Raw genomic sequence first — 21,801 nt, 5'->3', positions numbered from 1 at the left:
CTGGGCTCCGCCACTTCCGTGCTCTCCTCATTTGCGTAATGCCCCCCTGTTCTCGCTCATTTTCGCTATGCACCGCGCGAGCGCTTCCATCCTTCGGAATTTTCGTTCGTTCGGCGGCAAGGCCCATTTTTTTTCCTGCGAGGCGCACTGGTTATATTTTCATCTTTTTTTTTGCGAATGCGCAAAATTTATTACACACCGGTATACTCAACGAACCTGACAAAGTAAATTCCGAGAGTAAACTCCATTGTTTCTCTAAACACGAGATTCATGTTTAACACAAAAGATATTATTTGTTAATCCCTTAGACTACTTAACAAGACGGATATTTAATTTTCCTGATAAAGAATCTCCCTTCAAGGGTTTTACGGCAGATTACCTATACAGCGTTTCGTTGAATCTCTCTCTTTTAAAAGCGATTCTTTCGCGAAACGGCGCGGCGGGCGGGCGGCGCGTTGCGACGACGAGTCTTTTCCGATGTTGCGTCGCTAACATCAAAAAAAGATTTATCCATTCGCGTGACCAGGATTTGCCGAAGCACACCGGTCTTTTTCGTAGCGATGGAGAACGATAAAACATGCCGCGCCCACGAGATACGCCCCCGCGAGCCGCTCTCGCTTGGAGAACGTCGCTTACGGGAATAAAAGAGCCGTGCATTATTCAACGGACGCGCGTTTAGCGGAGCATGTTAAACCCGGCACGGGCCGATCCGCGTTGCATTTTACGCCCGGGGATGCTTTACGCAAGACCTCGCCTTGAGTCGCGTTTACAAATCGCACGAGATAATGCAAGCCGTACACCACGTGCGCACACGTACACACACGCGGGGTGTGTCACCGACTTCTGAGGAACATCCTCTTTTATCTTCTAAATGCCTGAGAGAACATTTTTGTCGACATTAACGATATAACGTATAATCTTCATGTAAGCCTGTGCCGTAGCTGAAAGATATTCAGAGTTGAAAAAGCAACGGAGGGAAAAGTTTTATTACTTCAATTTTATTATTGTCAATAACAACAATTTCTTTTAGATTAGATGCCACACCTCGGGCATTGAGAGCTGCGAATTTCACATAAGTAAAATTGTAATTTTCCATAACGATTTTTAAGCGTCAGTATTTTTAACCCTAGTTGTGCGGGGCGTTTTTCACGCGCTACTTCGCGCGAGAACGCACGAACGAAATCGATAATCGCGCACGGCGTCCCGTTAATTTCCACCTAAAATAACGGCGCTCTCACGCTTTGTTTCCTAGCCTCGCAATGCCTCCTCCCAAGGTTTTCCCAGCTGGCAGTACGTGGGTCTTCTCCCGCTTCGCGGAGGAGCCTCCTGCGAGATATATCACAAAAGTTGCTTCCCATAAAAGTCGAAACTCCGACACGCGCAACTGTGCGGCAGTAGACAGCTGCGTTTAGATTGTTTTGGGATAAGGCTTAGAACGAAACGCATCAGCGTGGCCTAGCACGTATTTTTCAATTTTATCTCATACTCCTGTAATTTCGTCGTATATTCTACGCTGCGTTAAATTTGAAAAAAAATTCTCAGGCCAATCTCGCTGCAGGTACAGTCTTCAGTAGAGATTTTATTCGTCTATGATATCATAGAATTATCAGTCCAGATTAGATTAAATGATGTTTCAGATAAGACGATATTTAAATAGAGCAACGGAAAATAAATTGGAAGAAATGTACGCGTAGCTGCGCAAATCCGATTATCTCGGTGCGTTGCGTAATGCAATTGCTTCCGTTATCAAAGGGACTCTGGTATTTCTTGTGATACTTACGAACAAGAGCTTTTACGCTCCTCGTAGATGATGATACCGTGAGCGTGCATGAACTATTATTACAAAGGATCCTCGTAGGAAACAAACCTGGCCCGACTGCTGGAGTTCTCTCGCCCTCGAGCGACGCTAATGAAATACCTTACAAATGCCAAGAATTTCAGGGAGCATCGAGTGGCTTAATTAAAAGCGAATTTGCCGTAGAAACATCGTTTTTACAACGTAGTGGTCGCAACTTTGTAATTATCAATTAATCACCGGGTGATTAGGTATAATATTGTAATAAACTCTTCATTATGAAATGTAAAAAGCTCGTGACGTATTTTGAACAGAAGCACATGTAATGAACGTGATGGAAGACTATAATATGCTGGGATTAGTGATATAACTAATATAACTTATTTAAAATAAAAAAATATAAAATAGACTCCGGAAACTTATTTATGACATGAAATAAGGAATAAACTGGAAGAAGTTATATTAAAATAATAAATACTAAAACTATTTTATTTTACTTTATTTTAAATAATGTTTTTTTAAAAATACGATCTCTATTTACAATACTGGTTTTTTGCTTTTTTTTTTTTGTTTTCGATGAAGAGAGCCAAATCCAATCGAATTTAACAAGTAGTAAAATTCATTTAAAATATCTATTTAAAATTAAATAATTTCTCTCTTTTTTTCTATCTAAAGTAGAAAATAAAAAATAGATCGTGAAAAGTTATTTAAAATAATAAATATACTAAGCTATTTTATTTTACTTTAGATATTTTAAATAATGTTAATTTAAATACGACCGATCTCTCTGATAATATGATAATCGGCGGCCAAGGTAAATATTGCATGCAAATATATGTATACGCATATATGTAATAGTTACACGAAACAGTTGGAATCCTCCTGATCTATGCGATGGTGTACGGAATAAAGTGCGATAGGAAGGCGAATCGAAACGAAACGAAACGCGTGTCGACAGACGCGGGATATCGCCGCGCCTTTCAACGTATCGACGCGATACGAAACGACAAAGGCTCTTTTTACTTGCCGCAATCGCGATTGACATTTTTGCTCTACCCAGTTACTTCCAGTCGTGAAATTCCAGAACGCCTCCCCCGGGGGATCCCTGAAAATGAATTTCGCGTAGCGTAACGTCGAGGTGCATCGACCTCGGCGATCGATATTCGCCGGCAGCTCGAAAAGCGGCGCGGGGACGTATGAAAAGGGGCACCCGCGAGAGAGATTTCAATTTTTATCTTCGCCCCATAAAAATTGTTTATTCCTCTTCCGCTCTCGCGCGAGAACTGTCTGCCGCAGATAATATACGCGAGCGACGTTCCGCGCATACCGAAACCTCTGTCTCTCGCGCCGCATATCGTATCAACGTTGTCGATGAACTCGCGTAAGCAAATATGAAAGATTTTTATCGTCCATCGTCCGCTAAAAAGAAGCTCTCGTATAAAATTGAATTGGGGCCCGCGTTCCGTTTTATCGGGCGATATTTCACTAAATCTTTGTATCATTATTCCCCATATCTCTGTTCCTCGATATCGAAGGGACGAAGGGGTGAGCCGTGATGCTTTTAAGCTCCAAAAGAGAAATAGGTCAAATTTATCGCCTGACACCGAGAATTGCTGTAATTTTGAGTTAATTTAAACCCGCCGAGTGTTGAATGCTCCGCATCGATTCGATCGCGCTGGGAGTTGAGATGAAAGAGAAAAGTGGATGAAAACAGCAGGTCTTGCCTCGATATACTTTACTCATAAATCCGTGTCGACTACAAAGCGTCTCGTTTTGAACAAAAAAAAAAAAGGAAAAAAGAAATCAAGGGAGAGAAAGAGAGGAAGAAGTTCTGAAACCTTTTATCGACGTACATATATCTTCTGCATAACATCCTGTAATTTACAAGTATAAAATACTGCTTAAACACATATGTGGATTAATGTTGGTTGATTAAGTTATCGAACTTCAATTAGTCGATTATTCGTGCGACTTTGAAGAATGCTTTTCCCCTATGTGCAAATAAAGAAAATCATTTTTTTTTACAGGATGTCTCACATTCTTTGAGATCCTTCACGAATTGTCTCGATGGGGCGTCCTTCCGGCAGGGAAGCGGCAGCTTTCCACAGTTGAGCGTAATACCAACCAGCGACGAGCCCCGACCGCTCTCCATCGGCCGGAATCGTTCTCGTCGATTTTTATCGAGGCCTCGGTGACGACGGTATTGAATTTGCGGTCGAGCGAGATGGCTCTTCCGGACCGAAGGTAGATTCGCCAAGCATTATGGAAATAAAACGGGGCCATTTTCGAAAGCAAGGCGAATAGCTGTTGTCGATAAAATTGATTTTCGAAGTGTTCGCCTGAAAAAGTCGTCGGCCATTTTGCAAGTAAAGCGAGTTTAATACGGTGACATGAATATTTCGATTAATCGTTCATATCACTTGATAGTAGCAAAATGTCCATACGTGTATATGTATATACGTGTTTACAATTAAAGAATTTATATTATTTTTTTTTTAGATTTGAAGAATATTTATGGATACATTCGGTTTTAAAAATTAAATAAAGTTATGATGAAGCTATAATTGTATAACGGTGATATAATTATATCACCGTTATACAATTATAGCTTCATTTGTAACTTGATTTTTTTTAACCCAAATATATACATAATTGTTTTTTTCAATCCTAAATTATTGTAGTTTTCTTAGGCTTGAGAAACACGTTTATGTATATTCGAGTTTAAATAAATCAAATTACAGATGAAGCTACAATTGTACATGATGAAGCTTCATCATGACTTTATTTAATTAAAACCGAATATATAGATAGAAATTCTTCAAGACTAAAAAAACAACCTTAATCCTTTAATTATATTTTTATTACGTCTACGTTACAAGAATAATTCCATAGGTAATTACCGCTAAATCTAAAATATTTCAATTTATTCTATTAAAATGTCAAAATCGAATAAAAAGGAAAAACGATGCGTAATCGGACGCAAGGGCGATTGTGCAGCGGCGAAGAATCGAAGGTGTGTACGGAGGACCTTTCTGGCGCAGCTTCTGCTCATATTTCAGAATCCCTTTCTGCCGCTGCACCCTGAAAGAGGTTGCCCACCCTCGCCGCGCGAAAACGAGGACAAAGAGCCATTTTGCCGTAATGCGATACGTCACGTTGGTCGTAAGGCCATTCTGTGTAGCCGATTTAATCCCGCGTGAACATCTCCCCGTCGTCGTCGTTCAGATTGTCCTGATGAGCGGCGTTGTATATAAAAACGAGACAAGACCAGACCAGACCAGACGAGCTTCGGCGCCCTCGCCCAAGAACCTTGCCTGCCGTTGCTCGTGCAAAAAGAAATCGATCGAGAGGAACTCCGCGCTCATTATTTTCTTCATTGTTTCGTACATCCGTATACGCAAAGTTTCTCGTAAAAAAGGAGAGCGGAAGTCAATCGAGATTAGATTAAGGAACGCCACCGCGGCCTCATCAATTTTAAAAAGGCGAGCACTTGCCTTCAGAAGCTATCCCACCCGATGATTGCGAAACTTATCGATCATATCTGTCGCATTAATCAAGCCGCACAATGGCGGTATTCGCGTACGGAGAGCTCCCGTAAAATCATACCACGCCGCCGGGCTCCGCGTCTCGAGCTTCGCCTCGAGGAGAACCGATTTCATTAATCTTCTTACATCAATGCGATGCCTCTCGTCCCCGTTACCGTGAACGTACCGCATCGGCTCCTATGCATTTAGGTCATTACGTATCCATACAAAAGCCTCTCACCGGCGTATGCAAATCCCTCAATGGCAATGATCAACCATTAAGCCAATTTCGTTGGGGCGCAAGTTATCGACACGAGGCATTACTTCACCGAGATAAATCGAGTTAAGATACTCTGTCCGAGATGCCTTCGCTGATCGACGAACGTAAAAAGCGTGAAGGACCTACGTCCTGTGGACCACGGCAGTGAAATTCATGAAACAAAGGTCCACGTCCACACCCCGCGACAGAATGGACGATTCCCTCGGCCGGCGATGGCCACGGATATGAAATATAGCCTGCCGTAAAATGTATACGTCCGAGATACGCGTACCAGAGATACTCGAGGTGGACGGAACACGATGCATTATTACCATTGCTTGACATTTGTCTTCGTCAGAGCAGTCTCGCTATTACCAGCGAAATGAGCGCCTCGGGTGGACGCGGATCAGAGAGGGATTTTCATTTAATAAAAACGTCCACTGTTTAATTATTGCATTCAAAATTTGATCAGGGTTACGAATATTAGAATGCAACACTTGAATAAGCTCTAATTCAAAATTATATAAAGAGTTTTAACTTAACAAATAATTAAAGTCCAGCTTTAAAAAAAGCTAAATAACTTATTCAATGCACTTGCGCTTTTTCTTTTAAACAACGGCGAGCGATGGGCTCGCGAAAATGTTATCGAGTGTTATCGGTAGACATATTTTTCATCTATAATCATTGTCTCGGGTACACGTTATTTTGTGAGGAGTTGGCAGGTCGGTTTGAGGGTTGGCCGACTCCGAGACATCGTAGGGTAGTATACGTGTTCACAGGTCATTAATCCCGACAAGCACATCCTATTATGTCGTGCCGTCGAAGGACGAGGATGGTGCACGGTCAAAGGCCCGAACGCACCCATCTAACTCTTCTAAAGGAGCTTAAGGATGCTTTCGATCGACTTTGGGAGCCGATAATGCGTAAGTAGTTACGCGCGGCTGACGGCTGTCGCAAAAGCAGGATATCGAAAAAGGGATTTCGAATTTTAGCACGGCTTTTACTACAGCCAGCCGTCTATTAAAACGGCATGTTAGAGGCATTTTGTTGTACGAATAAAAATTCAACAAACTAAAATCCATTTAACTTTGGTTAGATATGATTTTATTGCATTACGAAATAATTCAGTTTTCAACAACGACTTTATGAAGTTCTGTAATACGGTGCCGCTGAAAATAACTCCAAAGAAGATTGAAACGTTCGTTTTTTTTTTGGCTCAATCTATTTAATAAATTTTGAATGAAGTTTTTTTACAATTTAATTTGCACATGAATAACCGCGCCTCTCATTAGTCCACACTAATTTTCATACTGTCAAATTTCGAAAGTCCATTATTTCATTACATTTATAAGTTTCGATTTTGTTGCATGTTGCAAAGTTGGTTTTTAATAAAAGCAAAAAACGCGTCGCGCGAAAATTTTGCATATCACGAAACTTTTACAAAAATCCTGTTGAACCGTGCGGCGTTCTCATATGACTACCAGACCGTTTCTTTCGTGTCAAAAGGAGTTTGTAAAAATAAAGACGGTCGCAAATGTGCACTTTCACCGCCCGCTCGAATAAACTGGAAATGTCCCCGGAAATTCGAGCAAAATTTACATTCATATTCGCGGAAACGTTCGTTGAAAATTCCTTGGGCACTTCAAGAAAAATTGTATTATTAAGATAAAATACTAATTACTGTCGGTCGTTGCAAACATAATAATAAAAGTACACGGAAAGTATAATTTTGCTGAAATACAAATCTGAAAATTATGTTAATTAAGTTAAATTACTTAAAAAATTGTATCGGATGTTTAACTTGGTTATTAGAATTTAATATCAAAACTTTGTTTGCAGCAACATTATCATACTTGAGCTTCCTTCATAATTTGTTTGATGGGTCAACATAAAATTATTTTCTGATCTGCATCTAGCTAAATTTTTAGATGCTGCAGTAAAATTGTTCTTTCCGTGTAGCCGATTTAATCTATTCACAAATTACGAAATCTAAAAATACAGATCAGAAAATAATTTAATATTTAACTATCATATAAAATAATTATGTAAACGTTCAAGCATGATGATACTGCTGCAAAAAGTTTTGACACTCTGGCAACCAGCTTAAACGTCCAATATACATTTTCTAATGGTTCGATATAATTATTTTAAATTATCTGTATTTCAGCAAAATTGTTCTTTCCGTGTAAATTTAAAAAATACAATAAGGTGAACATTAAATATCTGTGATACGGCACTCTTAAACACATGAAACCAGTGAACTGCATACTTAATACCTCTATATTAAACGTGAAATATTTTCCCGGCGCTTTCAAAGCGCCAAGTGCAAAATTGCTTGATATCGGAAATACCAGATACTTCATCTCGGTCCGCACGACAGGAGAGAGGGAGGAGAGGGAAGAGAAGCAGAATGCTGACAGGGTCTTTTTCCCCCTCACCTCCACCCCCTTCGCTTAATCTCCTTTGGCCAACCTATCAATCCATTCATCCTTTTTCGTTATACTCCACCTAAATCTTCCATCGAATAATGAATTCGACGATTTTCTCATTCAAAAACGCTACAAATGGTGTGACGTTTCTCGAAGAATCTCTCTCTCTCTCTCTCTCTCTCTCTCTCTTTCTCTCTGTGATTGAGAAAATCTGACTTCATCAAAATGCGATTCAAACGGTGCAGTCTTGATTAAATCCCTTCTGACCTTATTTACATTATTTGACGACGGTTAATTTACACTTTATCGATTCGTGAGAATTTATGTAGCCGAGTGTAATCTAATTCTAATCACCATCGCGTTTTGCGAGCGCGGATCCGTTTGAACATGAACGCGACGCACGCACGCGCGCGGTTTACGCACAAAATTCCCGGCTTTAATTACACGTCGCATGTACAATTGCAAATGTCCGACTGCAAATCGCGCGACCGCAAACGGAGTTACGTTGATTCGCGTATCTTTGTACGCGTTCGTGCACAAAGTGCGTGTAATCCGATGAAAAATCGAGCCAAAACACGACCGACGTTCTCCTTTCAAGAACGTCGGTCGTGTTTTCGCTCGATTTTTATCCAGACAAAAGTTTCAGGTCCCGTAAACGCGAATCGATATCTTCTGTGTCCGATACGCGACGCGACCCGGCACTCGGCGATCGTATTGCCGGAGGTACGTGGTGCAGTCGCGTGTCAACAGGAAGTGTCGTCTCTGAACAAACAGCCAGCCACACGGAGAAACTCGACCGTGTTCCCGCAGCGAGGGAACAAAACTTTACGGCACCACCGTCGCGAAATGAAGACCCGGAAGAGGTAACTTTCGTACGCAAATCGTCGTATTCCGGTAAACGCTGGAATTCAGGCAAATCGAGGCTGCCGGTCCACGGTACGCCCGGGATCTGAGGTAAAAACTTCAATTTTCTTCAGAGGCGATGTCACGCACAAAATTGGTGTTGTTTGATCTCTTCGCGCCCGAAATAGCAGACGCAACGATAAGCAATTCGGAAGCGGAAAGTTTTAAGTATTGAAAGTTTCCAGTACTCTTGCAGCCAGTACGAAGATGCAAACGCGACGACGAGATACGCGGGGCTGATTCCGTTCGAATAGGAAACGAGCGGTTTAAATATGAAGCGCGCTCACGCGAGCCAGCCTGGATAACGGCCCATCTACGCGAAAAGTAGCCGCTATTTCCGACGAGATTACCTGTCCGGCTAATCTGGAAATAAAATCTTGCAAAGTCTATCGGTACGTAGAAGAGTCTCTCTTTCCATCTCTCTCTCTATCTCAATCACTGTTAAATCGCACGAATTTATCGAAATGTCTATAATTAAAACACTGACCGGATGTCTCGAATACTTGAAACATGAATAAGCATGTAAATTATTTTAGAATTGACTTCTAGATGAGACTATTCAAGAAAAAATGCAAAACTTATTTAAATACAAAAAAATCTTAAAATAAATGCAAACCTCGTTACATCGTGCGTTATTTTTATGCACCTTCTTATAAAAACAAAAAAGTGAAGTGCGTAATAAAAAAAAAAAAATTCATCATAAAAAAAATTTTTTCCACTCTTTACCATTTTTATGTTTAAATTAGCATTGTACATATAAACTGCAATACGAAATAAAACTAAAAGAATTATATGATCATCGTGTAATAAAAGTAAAAGAATCGAATAGCATTAATGAAGTATGGTTGGTTATTTATTGGAAAACAATTTTAAAAATAAATTTAAAAAAAATAATTAACTTAAGAATTTGTTGAGTTGCAACTGTGTCCTCTTCCCCGAGAATTTGAAAAAGAATGAAGATGGATCTTCGATCTTTTTTGATCAAAAATCTTGAAGATTTGAGCTTTACATCATTATAACAATTCTATTATTAATATAAATGGTCAAGAACTAATGAGTAGATCTAGGTCACTGTGCTATTATAAACAGTTTTAATGAACAAATGATATTCATAATTGATATAATTGATATTCAATAAATTTGCTTTAATAAACAAATAATATTCATTGATAATATCATTGAAATAAAATACAAAACATGATATTGCTTATCTAACCGAAACGCGTATAAAATGTCGCTATGCATTTCGGTTAGATACACAATATCGTGTTTTGTATTTTATTTCACTGAAGATTAAGCGAGTTTTCAGTTGAAAAGTTTGATATATATTTGTTTATTAAAAGTGCTTATAATTGCACGATGACCTAGCTTTGCTCATTAGCCATCAACAATTCATATTGATTTTAAATGCGTAGAGTACAAAATATTTATTAATTTAATTAGTTTAATTCTATTATTATTTCGCCGATGCATTTAAAACCGAGCTCTTTCAAACCGGAAAAAAAGTCGCTTTTTTTGCAATGGTCATATTAAAATCTCCATTCTTGGCAGCGTAAACGCGTATGTGTAAGAGCAGATATATCAAACAAGAATCAGATTGTGGATGGAATAAATATTTGTCTCGCTCATTTCGAGTGATACTTTGACGTGTATAGCGCGGATGTTCCTTGATTTAAGTCAAACGCAAATATCGAACTGCATCTTCGCAGCTGCTCTGTAAGCGATAGCCGATGAAAAGCCCACGAGTTCGGTTTAAATAATTTCGTACAGTGTCGACGAAAACGAACGAACGAACGAATGCTCTTGCGAGCCCATGTGGCGCAGAGTCGCCGTTAGGTGCACAACAGACCTGTCACATTCTTTTTCCACTTCCCGCTGAGGTGGTGATCTTTAAATGACCCTGCGGTCGGATCACACGCTGGTTTGCAAACGTGTGTGTGTTGGCGTTTGTGAAAACATCGCCTGGCGCAGGTCATCCACCGTCTGTCGCTGAGAGCCCTTTGTTGTGTCGAGTGCGACTAGTCAAACTGGAAGAAGGCATTCTCCGAACCAGCAGCATTCCTCTTCGGCAGACAAGGATAATTTCGCACCTTGCATGAACGATGAATGAAAGGAAGCATGGAACGATGATATAAATAGATCGGCATTGAAAGTTACGCGCCGCCGAATTGTAACAGCGTAAAATAAAACCCTGCCTCGGCGTTGGAAAAAATCGATCGTGTAATAATAGGTCACTCTGGCTTTTTTTTTGGAGGATGCACACGATGCATGATTTATCGAATGTTGTCACCGTTGCGAGCTCGAATTTTTGGAAACTTTGAAACGTAGGTCAGGTTTTCACGATCACGCGCGATTATTCACGACGTAACCAGAAATATCTTCTCTAACTGAGATGTCAACGATCGTGCCAACTTTTAACAGCGAGCGTAGCTTCGGTTTCATCGGTTTTTCCGATCGCGGTACATCATGGTAAGTACTTTACTCTTTTGTTCAAGCGGCTCCTTGTCAGTCACAGTTGTTATCTTTTCTATCGTTAATTTAGGTAGGAAGATCCTGCGACAGGAGAGATAACGATCCTTCGAACGATAATGCCGACGGTGACGTCGTACGGCGGAAGTGCCGGAAGTTCAACGACCTCGTTACCTCTGGTTCGCACTAAACGAACTTGAGAGGCATTTTCGCGCGACCTAAACACTATGACGTTTGTGCGCAGTTCCGTTTGCAGTAATAATATTAATTTTCAACATTGCGCTCGTAGCAATTAACATCGACAACGTCGTAATATAATACTCGGAAGATAATCTATCTCCCGATAAACGCTGCGCTGACAATGAGTCTCGGGAACGAGGAGATACAATTTATCTTCAAAGAAATTACGAGGCATTTTGGCACATCGGATGACCCTCGTTTAAGGATGTATCGGACATGTATGGTCCCTGCAAAGTAAATAAAATTTGAAAATGTGTTAATATTAATACTTTAAATAAACTGTATATGAAAGTTATGTGAATAACATTACATTTTTATTTAATAATATATTTTTATAGTTTATTTGATTTATTTGTTATTAAATAATTTTTTACAACATTAAGAAAAATCTCTATTTTCTTGTGTAAGTACTTTTAAGTATTAAATTACTAAGTTAAGTATTAAGTACTAAATTAAAAAATTCAGATTTTTTTTCATCGTTTCTTATTTCTTATTATTAATTATATTTTTATTAGAGCATGTATCTACGCTAAAAGAAAAAATTATTAAATTTTAATAGTTGCAATGAAATATTTACTTACGATACGTAAATGTTACTCAATAAAAAAAATAATTTAATTAAATTAGTAGCCCTTGTTTTAAATGCATATTTATTTACACTTAATAAATATTTCGTTGCAACTATTCGAATAAATATTTATTAAAACTTAAGAATTATTTGTTCTTTCAGAGTACTTCTTATTGAAATAATTTTTTATCCAGATAGAAAATCGCCGCCAAATTTTTTCTACTCTTTTCAAATGCAATGTAAAATAATCTGTAACTTTTACATAACTTTTTTAATACTTTGAGAAATGTCCTATACATCCTTAACGATCCCGTCAAATTGATGACTTGAAAGCTAATTTTGGAAGAAAAGAAATGCTTTTAGTCTGGAAAGCGGAACGTTTTGCACCTGGAGCATAAATACAACCTTGGCTCAACAGCGAGCCGAGGCGTGGAATCGAGGCCTGATCGCCGAATCAGCCGTCGCACCTGTCAAGATATGTAATTTAATTCCACCGTTCCAGTTTCGTCGCGCGCTTGTTTTCGTTTCGGCATGGCACCGAAATGCCCAGCCGCGAAAGCGGTTCCACCGTATATCTCAAAGCGTTCCAAGCCGCGATCATCGCCGATTCTCTCCGCTGGCTTATACTTGCATGAGAACGCGCGGAGTGCGTTTAAGAATTCAGATTCGATGGTCATTATCAAAAGCGTGAGAGAGGATTTTCGCGTGTGTTACGCGGAATCCTGGCCTTTAGTATCCCCGGAGTTTCCGGTACCGATAAGCACAACAATACATCGAATTTCCATATGATACGATGTTGCGAGTCGAAACCGAATCGCATCGGATTCCAAAGACGAATTCCCAGGAGCGAAAGCGGGAGCTGGAACGCGGACGACGACGACGACGACTCGCTTCGGAGACGTGAGAATTAATTTGCGGCTGGGCCCGGGCGCTCGCTCGCTCGCTCGCTCGCTCTTGCTCGCCTAACTCTCGGCGTAACTATTGCATGCGGATATGCGCGAGGCTCGATGTGGTGCAACTCGCAACTCCGGCAAAGCCTACTTGTATTAACGCGCCGGGCTAGAATTCGCTAACTGCGAATCGTTTCGTACATATCTCCGCGACCCGCGAGGATCGATACGGTCGCCATGACGACGCGGCTTCTCCATCTCTCTCTCTTTCCTCTCTCTCTCTCTCTCTCTCTCTCTCTCTCTCTCTCTCTCTCTCTCTCTCTCTCTCTCTCTTACTGTAGGGATACAGATACATCTCAATACGAGTGTACTCTCTCTCTCTCTCTCTCTCTTCTTCCTCCCTCAACTCTACCAACCGCCACTTTTCTACTTTATTCGCTTTTTCGTCTCCCCTCGGCTCTGACTCTTTGTCTCCTCTAACTTTTCGCCCGATTCAGTTTGCACCGATGTATTTTTTTCCCTCCCGTGGATAGTAATTATTGAGATTACGAAGGGGAGGGTATAAGTCTTGCGAGAAGGAGAAAAGGGAGCGTTCTAAATGTTATATCCATAAATCCGGATTGTCGCGCGTTTGAAAACGCGAGGGCCGCTTTTTTTCTAAGCGAGTCGGACGGATTCGCGAGATAAGTAACGTCGATTTTCTCGCACGAGTACGAGAAATTGCGGGACGACGCGCTCGACAGGAATGGCACATTAATCCCTTTCCTCGACAGCGTGACGTATATATACATGTACAACCGCGAGATATTCCGTACGGCAGAATAATTTAAACATACATATCTGTGAGAATGTTGCTTCTATGGGGCCGTTATTCAGCTTACTGCTGCCGATATTGCTCGCATTGCACAATCTTATTAACTTCGCAAGTCGTAAAACCCGTGGCGGCCGACGCGATATACGCGCGTGTGCGCGCGGTTATTCAGACACGAGAGATTGCCCGCCTCTCTCTCCCATTGCCTCGGCTTAATTAACAGTTTTCCTTTATTAAATTAAATTCAAGGGTCGAACCGTGCGAGACTCTCGATCGTTAAAGCTTTTTACTCGCGACGTCCCGCGACTGCTTTGTGCTTGAGAGCTGCTTTGTACGTTGAATTTTTCAATTACAGTTTTGTCAATTATCGCGACATTTTACGGACTTAAAAGACAATTCCTTCCCCCTGTATCATCGACGGCAGCTGATAACCGCGAGGAGAATGAAGCTCATATACGGAAAAGCGATTTCTAACTTGAATGATCGCGCGGCAATGGCGGGGGGGGTGGAAGAAAGGAAACTTCGTGATGAGACCAGGCATCGCTCAACGATCGCCTCAGCTCTGCTCCAAATGAGATCCAGTTCGTTTCCTCCGTCTTCCGTCAAACCTAGCCAATTGATCGCGAATTCATTCCGACAAGTCTGAAGATAATGAGAGATGGCGTGAGCTCTTCGCTTTGCACGCGAATAAACGAGCGAATTGGTAATAAAATAAGTAAATTAGATAACTGAATTTATGTTACGTATTAAGAACTGCATAAGCAAATTTCTAAAACTAAATTTATTAACTGTAAATTCTGTAAAAGAATCAAGCGAATAAACTAAGAAAAAACAGTGTGATTAAAAGCCAAATATTTTATCAATATAAAAGACAATTATAAAAACCATAATAAAAAAGTTATTATTATATAGATATTAATAAAAAATATTATTTATTAGATATTAATATTGTTTTTATAATTATTAAAAAAATATTTATTAAAAAGATTGAAGATCTCACAGAATTTTATCTTTTACACAAGAAATATTAATCTAAAAAATAGGAAGGTGAATAGCGCTCAATACTTCTAATGTTAAACAGATAATTAGATTTCTGATGAGACAAAAAGTATACTTTTTTAAAATTTGTCCAAACAAAACTATCCACAGAGTAGAGCACGATTAAAATCATAAATTAAGTGGCGCGGTCGCGTCTTGGCCAAACATACATGTATACTTAAGAGGAGGTTCCCGAATGGAATTCGGGAACAGTTTCTTTTCAAGTTTAACGGTTCATAGGCCACGCTCTCACATGCAAATTTAGGAGTATAAAAGGCATTCCTGCAGATTTCTTGATAGAAGCGAGTGAAAAGTCATACGAACGAGACGTTAGTGTCGTTAAGACACGTTAGTTTCTTAAAGTTTATTCGAAAGAAAGCCGATTTTCGAGAGTTACAGGAGGTTGCACGTTGTCATTGAGTGAATTCGAACCACCTGATAAATACTATCATAGTGCAGACTATTGTGATAAATTTAACAACTTGCTTCGAATTTAAACGGAGACTTTAAGCGGATATTGAGCGGTGAATATACACGGAAATGGCAATATTAACAAGCTCGATTGTCACGACTTCCGTCCTTGGACTCAGTTTGATTCCATTTTTAATCGGGCTCATCGTCTATAGATACAACAACTTCGATCCAGAATCACATCCGCAAAATGCACGCGAGGTATGAAAAATTAAATAAAAAAGAACTAGAAGAATTTATTTATACATTATGTGGGCTTTAGACATTTTTTTAAACAGCTGATAAAGTAGTGCTCATGATTCACTATCGACTAAACTGACATGAAATTGATAAATCTGTAGCACAAAAGTGAAAAAAGCAAGAAGCTAGTCCTCGCTTCTATTCTGTGTTAGCTGGAGTAATCCAGTTTCGAGACAAAAATTCCTCTAATGTTTAATACTGTGATTATCATATAAATTACTTATCTTCATTGCGTCTTGCTATAATAAAGGTATAATTTGATATTTTTATAATTTAATGAGAAAGCATCTGCATAAAACAACTTTTAATTATTTCTGAATTTTCAGAAATGTCAGTAAACATTTGTTTAAACTATTATATATTGATTTCTTGTTGTTTGGTCAATGAGTTTCGAAAATACCATAAATCAATTATATTTAAGTGAAAAACTCAAGATTTAAGAAAATATCAAATGAGTACAAAGGCTAATGAGAATCAATCGCGCAAATAGCAAAGAGTTACGTTATCCATTGCTTCGCTGATCTTCGGTTTCTTGGAGGAGATCAAGCCATCTTCTTTGATTATATACTCGTACACGGTGGAAAATTTGCACTTCGGATTCGGCAAATCGTTAGTGATTCATCCGCACACCGAATCAATGATGGACAGATAATTATCAATCAAAATTGCTATTTGAACTTGTTACACGCTAATGATGACTCCAAAGAGAGTCAAAACGTTCGAACATTTTACTGAATAAAAGAAAAATTCTTTAGTTTATTCTTCCGCGCTTAACTCTCGTTAGCTTTTGTACTCATTTGGAATTTTGTTAATACCACAAATGTTGACTACACTAGTGTAGATATAAGTTATCATTATCATAAGCAAAATATTTGCTATCTCAGCAAAACTCTATATTTAAATCCTTCATAAAATGACTAAAAAGTAGAATATCGAAAAAAATGCATTTTATAGACGATGAACAATGCATTCATGACTTCTGATCAGAATTTCAAGAAAATATTCTTTTTTAAAAAAATTTCAAATATTATATAGAAAGTCATTTTTTGCATATTAAATCTCAATTATTTCGAAAACCTGATATACTGATGAAAATTGATTTGCAGCATCGTTTTCAGCATCCAAAAATCTATAAGCAACATCTTGTCTTTTAAAATAATTAAAAAGAAGTATTTTTTTTGTAAACTAGTGTTATTGATGAAATGGATGAAATCTAATAATCGATCTAATAATAGAGAATGTATAAAACTTTTTTAAGTTAGAAAATAACATATTTGCTTAAATTAATGTTACGCTTCCTCTTTAAAATCATATTATTTTATTCGCCCCATACTTAATAACTTTGGTTACCTAATCGCATTGTGATTTCAGCTGTTAAAAATGTATGACTTCATAGTAGTCGGAGGTGGCAGCGCGGGTGCCGTGGTAGTCTCGAGATTGTCGGAAGTAACAAACTGGACGGTGTTACTCTTAGAAGCTGGCGATCATGAGAACGAGATTTCAGACATTCCACTGTTGGTCGCATACACTCAACTCTCAGAATTTGATTGGAAATATAAAACTTCACCACTCAGTACGTCCGCTTATTGCCTCGCCATGATAGGCAACAAGTGTAATTGGCCACGCGGTCGTGTTCTTGGAGGATCTAGTGTCCTCAACGGAATGATTTATGTTCGTGGTAATAGGTACGTACAATATAATTTTGGAAATGTCATTAACAAATTGAAATGATCAGTTAATAAACAAGAGTTTGCTTGTAGGCACGATTACGACAACTGGGCTCGATTAGGAAACGCGGGATGGAGCTACGAGGAAGTGCTCCCATATTTTCTCAAGTCCGAAGACAATCGTAATCCATATTTAGCAAGAACTCCTTATCACAAAACAGGAGGTTATCTGACGATACAGGAGTCATCCTGGAAAACTCCTCTGGCGATCGCTTTTTTGCAAGCTGGTCAAGAGATGGGCTATGAAAATCGCGATATAAACGGATTCAATCAAACCGGCTTTATGTTGACGCAAGCGACGATTCGACGTGGTAGTCGATGTTCGACAGCAAAGGCTTTCCTACGCCCAGTGAAGAATAGACCGAACTTGCACATAGCGATGCGCGCTCAGATACTAAAGGTGCTCTTCAACACTGACAAAAGAGCAACGGGCGTAGAATTTCTTCGCGATGGCAAACGACAGATCGTAAGATGCAGAAGAGAAGTTATCTTATCCGCCGGCACAATTAATTCTCCTCAATTGCTTATGTTATCCGGAATCGGTCCTAGTGAACATTTGAATGAGTTCAATATACCAGTGATATCCGATTTACGAGTTGGAGATAACCTTCAAGATCATGTGGGCCTTGGCGGGCTGACTTTTTTGGTGAACGAATCAATCACTCTGACAATAAAGCGAGTTCAAACTCTCTCGGCGATGTATGAGTACCTTATAAACGAGCGAGGACCTCTGACTACACCAGGAATAGAGGCATTAGCTTTTCTCAATACCAAATATGCTGATAAATTCGGTGATTATCCGGATATGCAGTTTCATTTTGCGCCATTTTCCATCAGCTCTGATGGCGAACAAATAAAAAAGATTCTCGGTCTCAGAGATCGTGTGTATAACATTATGTACAAGCCCTTGCACAATGTCGAGACCTGGTCGATTCTGCCACTTTTACTACGCCCTAAGAGCACAGGTTGGATAAGATTAAAAAGTAGAAACCCTTTGGTTCAACCGGATATCAATCCCAACTACTTCACGCATAAGGAGGACATGGACGTTCTTATAGAAGGGATTAGGTTGGCGATGAGGGTATCCAATACAAGCGCGTTTCAGCGATTTGGCTCGAGACCTCACACGATTCGTATGCCGGGCTGTCACAAATATTCTTTCGATACATACGAATATTGGGAGTGCGCCATACGGCATTTTACATTTACAATTTACCATCCAACCAGTATCTGCAAAATGGGGCCAAGAAGTGATTCCAAAGCAGTCGTGGACTCACGATTAAGAGTTTACGGAGTGAAAGGACTTAGAGTCGTTGACGCTTCCATAATGCCAACCATTGTCAGCGGCAATATAAACGCACCGACCATCATGATCGGCGAGAAAGCCAGTGACATTATTAAGAAAGATTGGCTAGGGATAAAGTAGGTAGGGATAAAGAAAGAATTAAAAACGTAAAAATATAAAGTGTAAATGTAACAGCTAAAGAAATAGCTAAGGAAGAAGGAGGTAATAGGATAAAAAAATTGTACAGGAGGCAAAACAGAATACTGCCTCCTGTACAATTTTTTTATCCTATTACCTCCTTCTTCCTTAGCTATTTCTTTAGCTGTTACATTTACACTTTATATTTTTATGTTTTTAATCAGAGGAATATAGTTTTAGTATAGGCAAATTATGCGTAATATATGGATGAATGAATGGGCTAAGAAAAAGATTATAAACCAAATCCGTTCTTGGTAGCATTTGTAAATTGCTGAAGCAAATAAATTTTCTTCTATCGTCATATTGGATGTAACCGAAATTCCAAATATATCATATGAGAAATGCTATTAAACTTTCTTTTACTTTCTTTTTATAACATTCTTATAATACCGATTTTTTTAGATGATTTTAATTTTATCCAAATCTTATTTTCAATAATACGCTGTAAGATTTTTCTCTGTCTACTAATCTAGATGTCTCAAAAAGTTTCCACGTTTTCGTTAGTTAGTGTAATAGGATAAAAAAAATAAGCTGCCTTCTCCCATGCTACTTGCCGCAAATTGATAAAGAAAGACAAGACAATGGTTCAGCGCTCACACGAATAGCGATTGTTCCGCGAAAAGAGAACACATTGAACACAATCGAATTCTCTTTTAGTTCGATCGAATGGACCGTTTCTTCTTGATTTCGATGACACTCTCGCAATTGCTTGAACACGGAACCATCGTGTCGAGTTGCGGCAATTCATTGATCAAAAATAAAGATGAATGCTGCTGAAGATACGAAATTCTAGATAATGTCATGATTCTGATGTTATAATGTAAACAATTTAATTTGAGCTTTTTCTCTCATTTCCCCTTTTTTTTAAATAGATCTGATGATAAGTAGAACTTTTATATTTGAAAAGAAAAATAAAAAATTATCTATCATTATTATTATTTATTTATAATAACAAAATTTCATTTTTTTAACGTTTTTATATTATAGAATAACATGGCATTTATGTATATATCACATTACACAGATGACTTTTACATTCTTGCTTTCGGCAGAAAATATGGCTTAATGTGATCCCAAGGGTTCAAACGACGAGAATAAAATGTAAATTTCCCACGCGGCTACTCGAAAGATTTAAGAAATTGTTCCCGTTTTCGTCGTATAAAATAAGAGTAAAATAGTGCCATAGTCTTACAACCTCCCGGTTGTCCAACTCTACAACGCGCTTCTCTAATAATTTACTCACGTCACGTGTTCGCCACGTCCTTTTATTAAGCCGTAAATTAATTCTTTCAAATTGAGCTCTCCCATCGTCGACTTCATATCGCAGCCGGGCCCAACTGGGACCGTAAAATTTAAATGCAGTGGTAGGAAGTTGAGGCGCAGCTGCTCGAAAATGTAGGAGGCAGTGACTCACGAGAAATCCGAATCGCCTGAGCGGTGGGAACTAAAACACTCATAGATCGGAAGGCCTCGTCTTAAAAGAGAACCAGCGTCCGCCCGATGAAATTAACAAAGTAAAAGGTAGAACTTCTAATGGGTCTTACTGTGAAGTACGGAAAAAGCTGTTTATAAAATTCACAATAATCTGTTTGAAACGCACAGTTATTGAGAAAATTAAAATTTATATTTCATTTATCCCTAGCATTCTCGTCAGTCTAACTGCAATCGCTTTTTCCTTATAATTAATTTTTAATGTAATATCATTATCTCTAATTAGCTCTACTGTCCAACGAATCGTACGCAATGAGCAATAGACTTATAAGCTGCATCGGCTCAAACGCACTGATCCGAATGTGTTGCGTGACTCATATATAAGGAGACTTCTACGAAGTCTCTCTTACTCGTTCTTTACGAAAAACCGCGCTGATTCAGGAAGATCCTTGAAAACTTATTCCCTTCTCCGCGAAGAATTACTTATGAATCAGCGTAGTTGCATCTCGTACAAATGGAAATTTTGAGCGTTATAGTGTCAGTTGTAGCACCCTCAACTTCCTCGAGTTGCAGCAAACTTCTTTTCAGTCAAAATACATAATTTACGGAAAAAAAAAAGAAAATTTAAATGCAGTTATATATTTTTAGATTATATATATGTATATAATATAGAGAGAAAGATTATACATTTCCTGTGAGGATACATATACAATATTCCTAGAATATTATACGAATATTATTAAAAATTAAAGCAATATTAAAATAATGTTCTAAAAATACATTTTTTAATATTATGAGAATATTGTATTAATGTATATCCGCTTTGTATAATATTCGTGGTGTATTATTTCAAATATCCGTGGAAATGTTCTACGAATATTATTTTTGTCCCAAAATTAATGTAAATTATTATGCATAAAGTATTCATAAACTTTACAATTATTACATTTACAAGTCATAATATTTCTAATAATTTAAAATACTGAAGTAAATAATATTAAGTACCTCTCATATAATCTTATCAGAAGTAGACATTAACCACTTTTTATTAATATTAAATAATATTTCAGGAATGTTATTTAATAATAAATAATATTGTAAAGTTGTGATGATAGGTGCAATAGTTAAAAGACGAATAGAATATTTTGGCATCGTTGATCTATTTCTTTTTCTAGTTTTCTGCTAAAAAGCAACGACGAAAGTGATCAGCGAGCGATGACAGATCACGATAAAATGGTAATATACGGGGCTGCGCTGTGCAGATTTTTACCGAAGAAATATCGACGTGTCGAAAGAGACTGGTCTTTCGACCAAACCTACGAGATCCCACCAGTCTGTGTCAATACCAATCTTCTCGTGGCATCGTTCGCACAATCCTGTATCGACATCGCCGCCAGCACACGCGAAAATACAGCCTCGATCGACCCGCGTGTGTTCGCGCTTTTCTCTAGCGCCCCATCGAAGCTGCTCATTCGATTGGTGAAATACAAAGGGCGCCGTAGTCGCCGTAGCCGCAATTGCTC

The 21,801-nt window shown here is 38.7% G+C and overlaps 2 protein-coding genes across 4 annotated transcripts in view; one reads left to right on the top strand and one right to left on the bottom strand.

Annotated features, from left to right (window-relative positions):
• LOC105205779 (zinc finger SWIM domain-containing protein 8) overlaps positions 1–21,801 on the bottom strand; it is a 71,857-nt gene that overhangs the window by 26,468 nt on the left and 23,588 nt on the right. The gene's annotated exons all lie outside the window — the stretch shown is intronic.
• Positions 3,242–20,381, top strand: LOC105205778 (glucose dehydrogenase [FAD, quinone]). 2 transcript variants are annotated; one of them, XM_039449391.1, is made up of 3 exons: positions 3,242–4,039; positions 17,009–17,322; positions 17,398–20,381. In XM_039449391.1, the coding sequence occupies exons 2-3, from the start codon at positions 17,018–17,020 to the stop codon at positions 18,788–18,790; spliced, it is 1,698 nt and encodes a 565-aa protein (XP_039305325.1). In that variant the 5' UTR covers positions 3,242–4,039; positions 17,009–17,017; the 3' UTR covers positions 18,791–20,381. The 2 variants fall into 2 exon arrangements, with proteins under 2 accessions (XP_039305325.1, XP_039305326.1); XM_039449392.1 differs by lacking the exon at positions 3,242–4,039 and adding an exon at positions 8,613–9,302.

Source organism: Solenopsis invicta, chromosome 5 (assembly GCF_016802725.1).
Source record: "Solenopsis invicta isolate M01_SB chromosome 5, UNIL_Sinv_3.0, whole genome shotgun sequence".
Classification (NCBI taxonomy): domain Eukaryota; kingdom Metazoa; phylum Arthropoda; class Insecta; order Hymenoptera; family Formicidae; genus Solenopsis; species Solenopsis invicta.
Note: the sequence above shows the minus strand (reverse complement) of the source record. Positions and strands in the feature narration are given on the sequence as shown.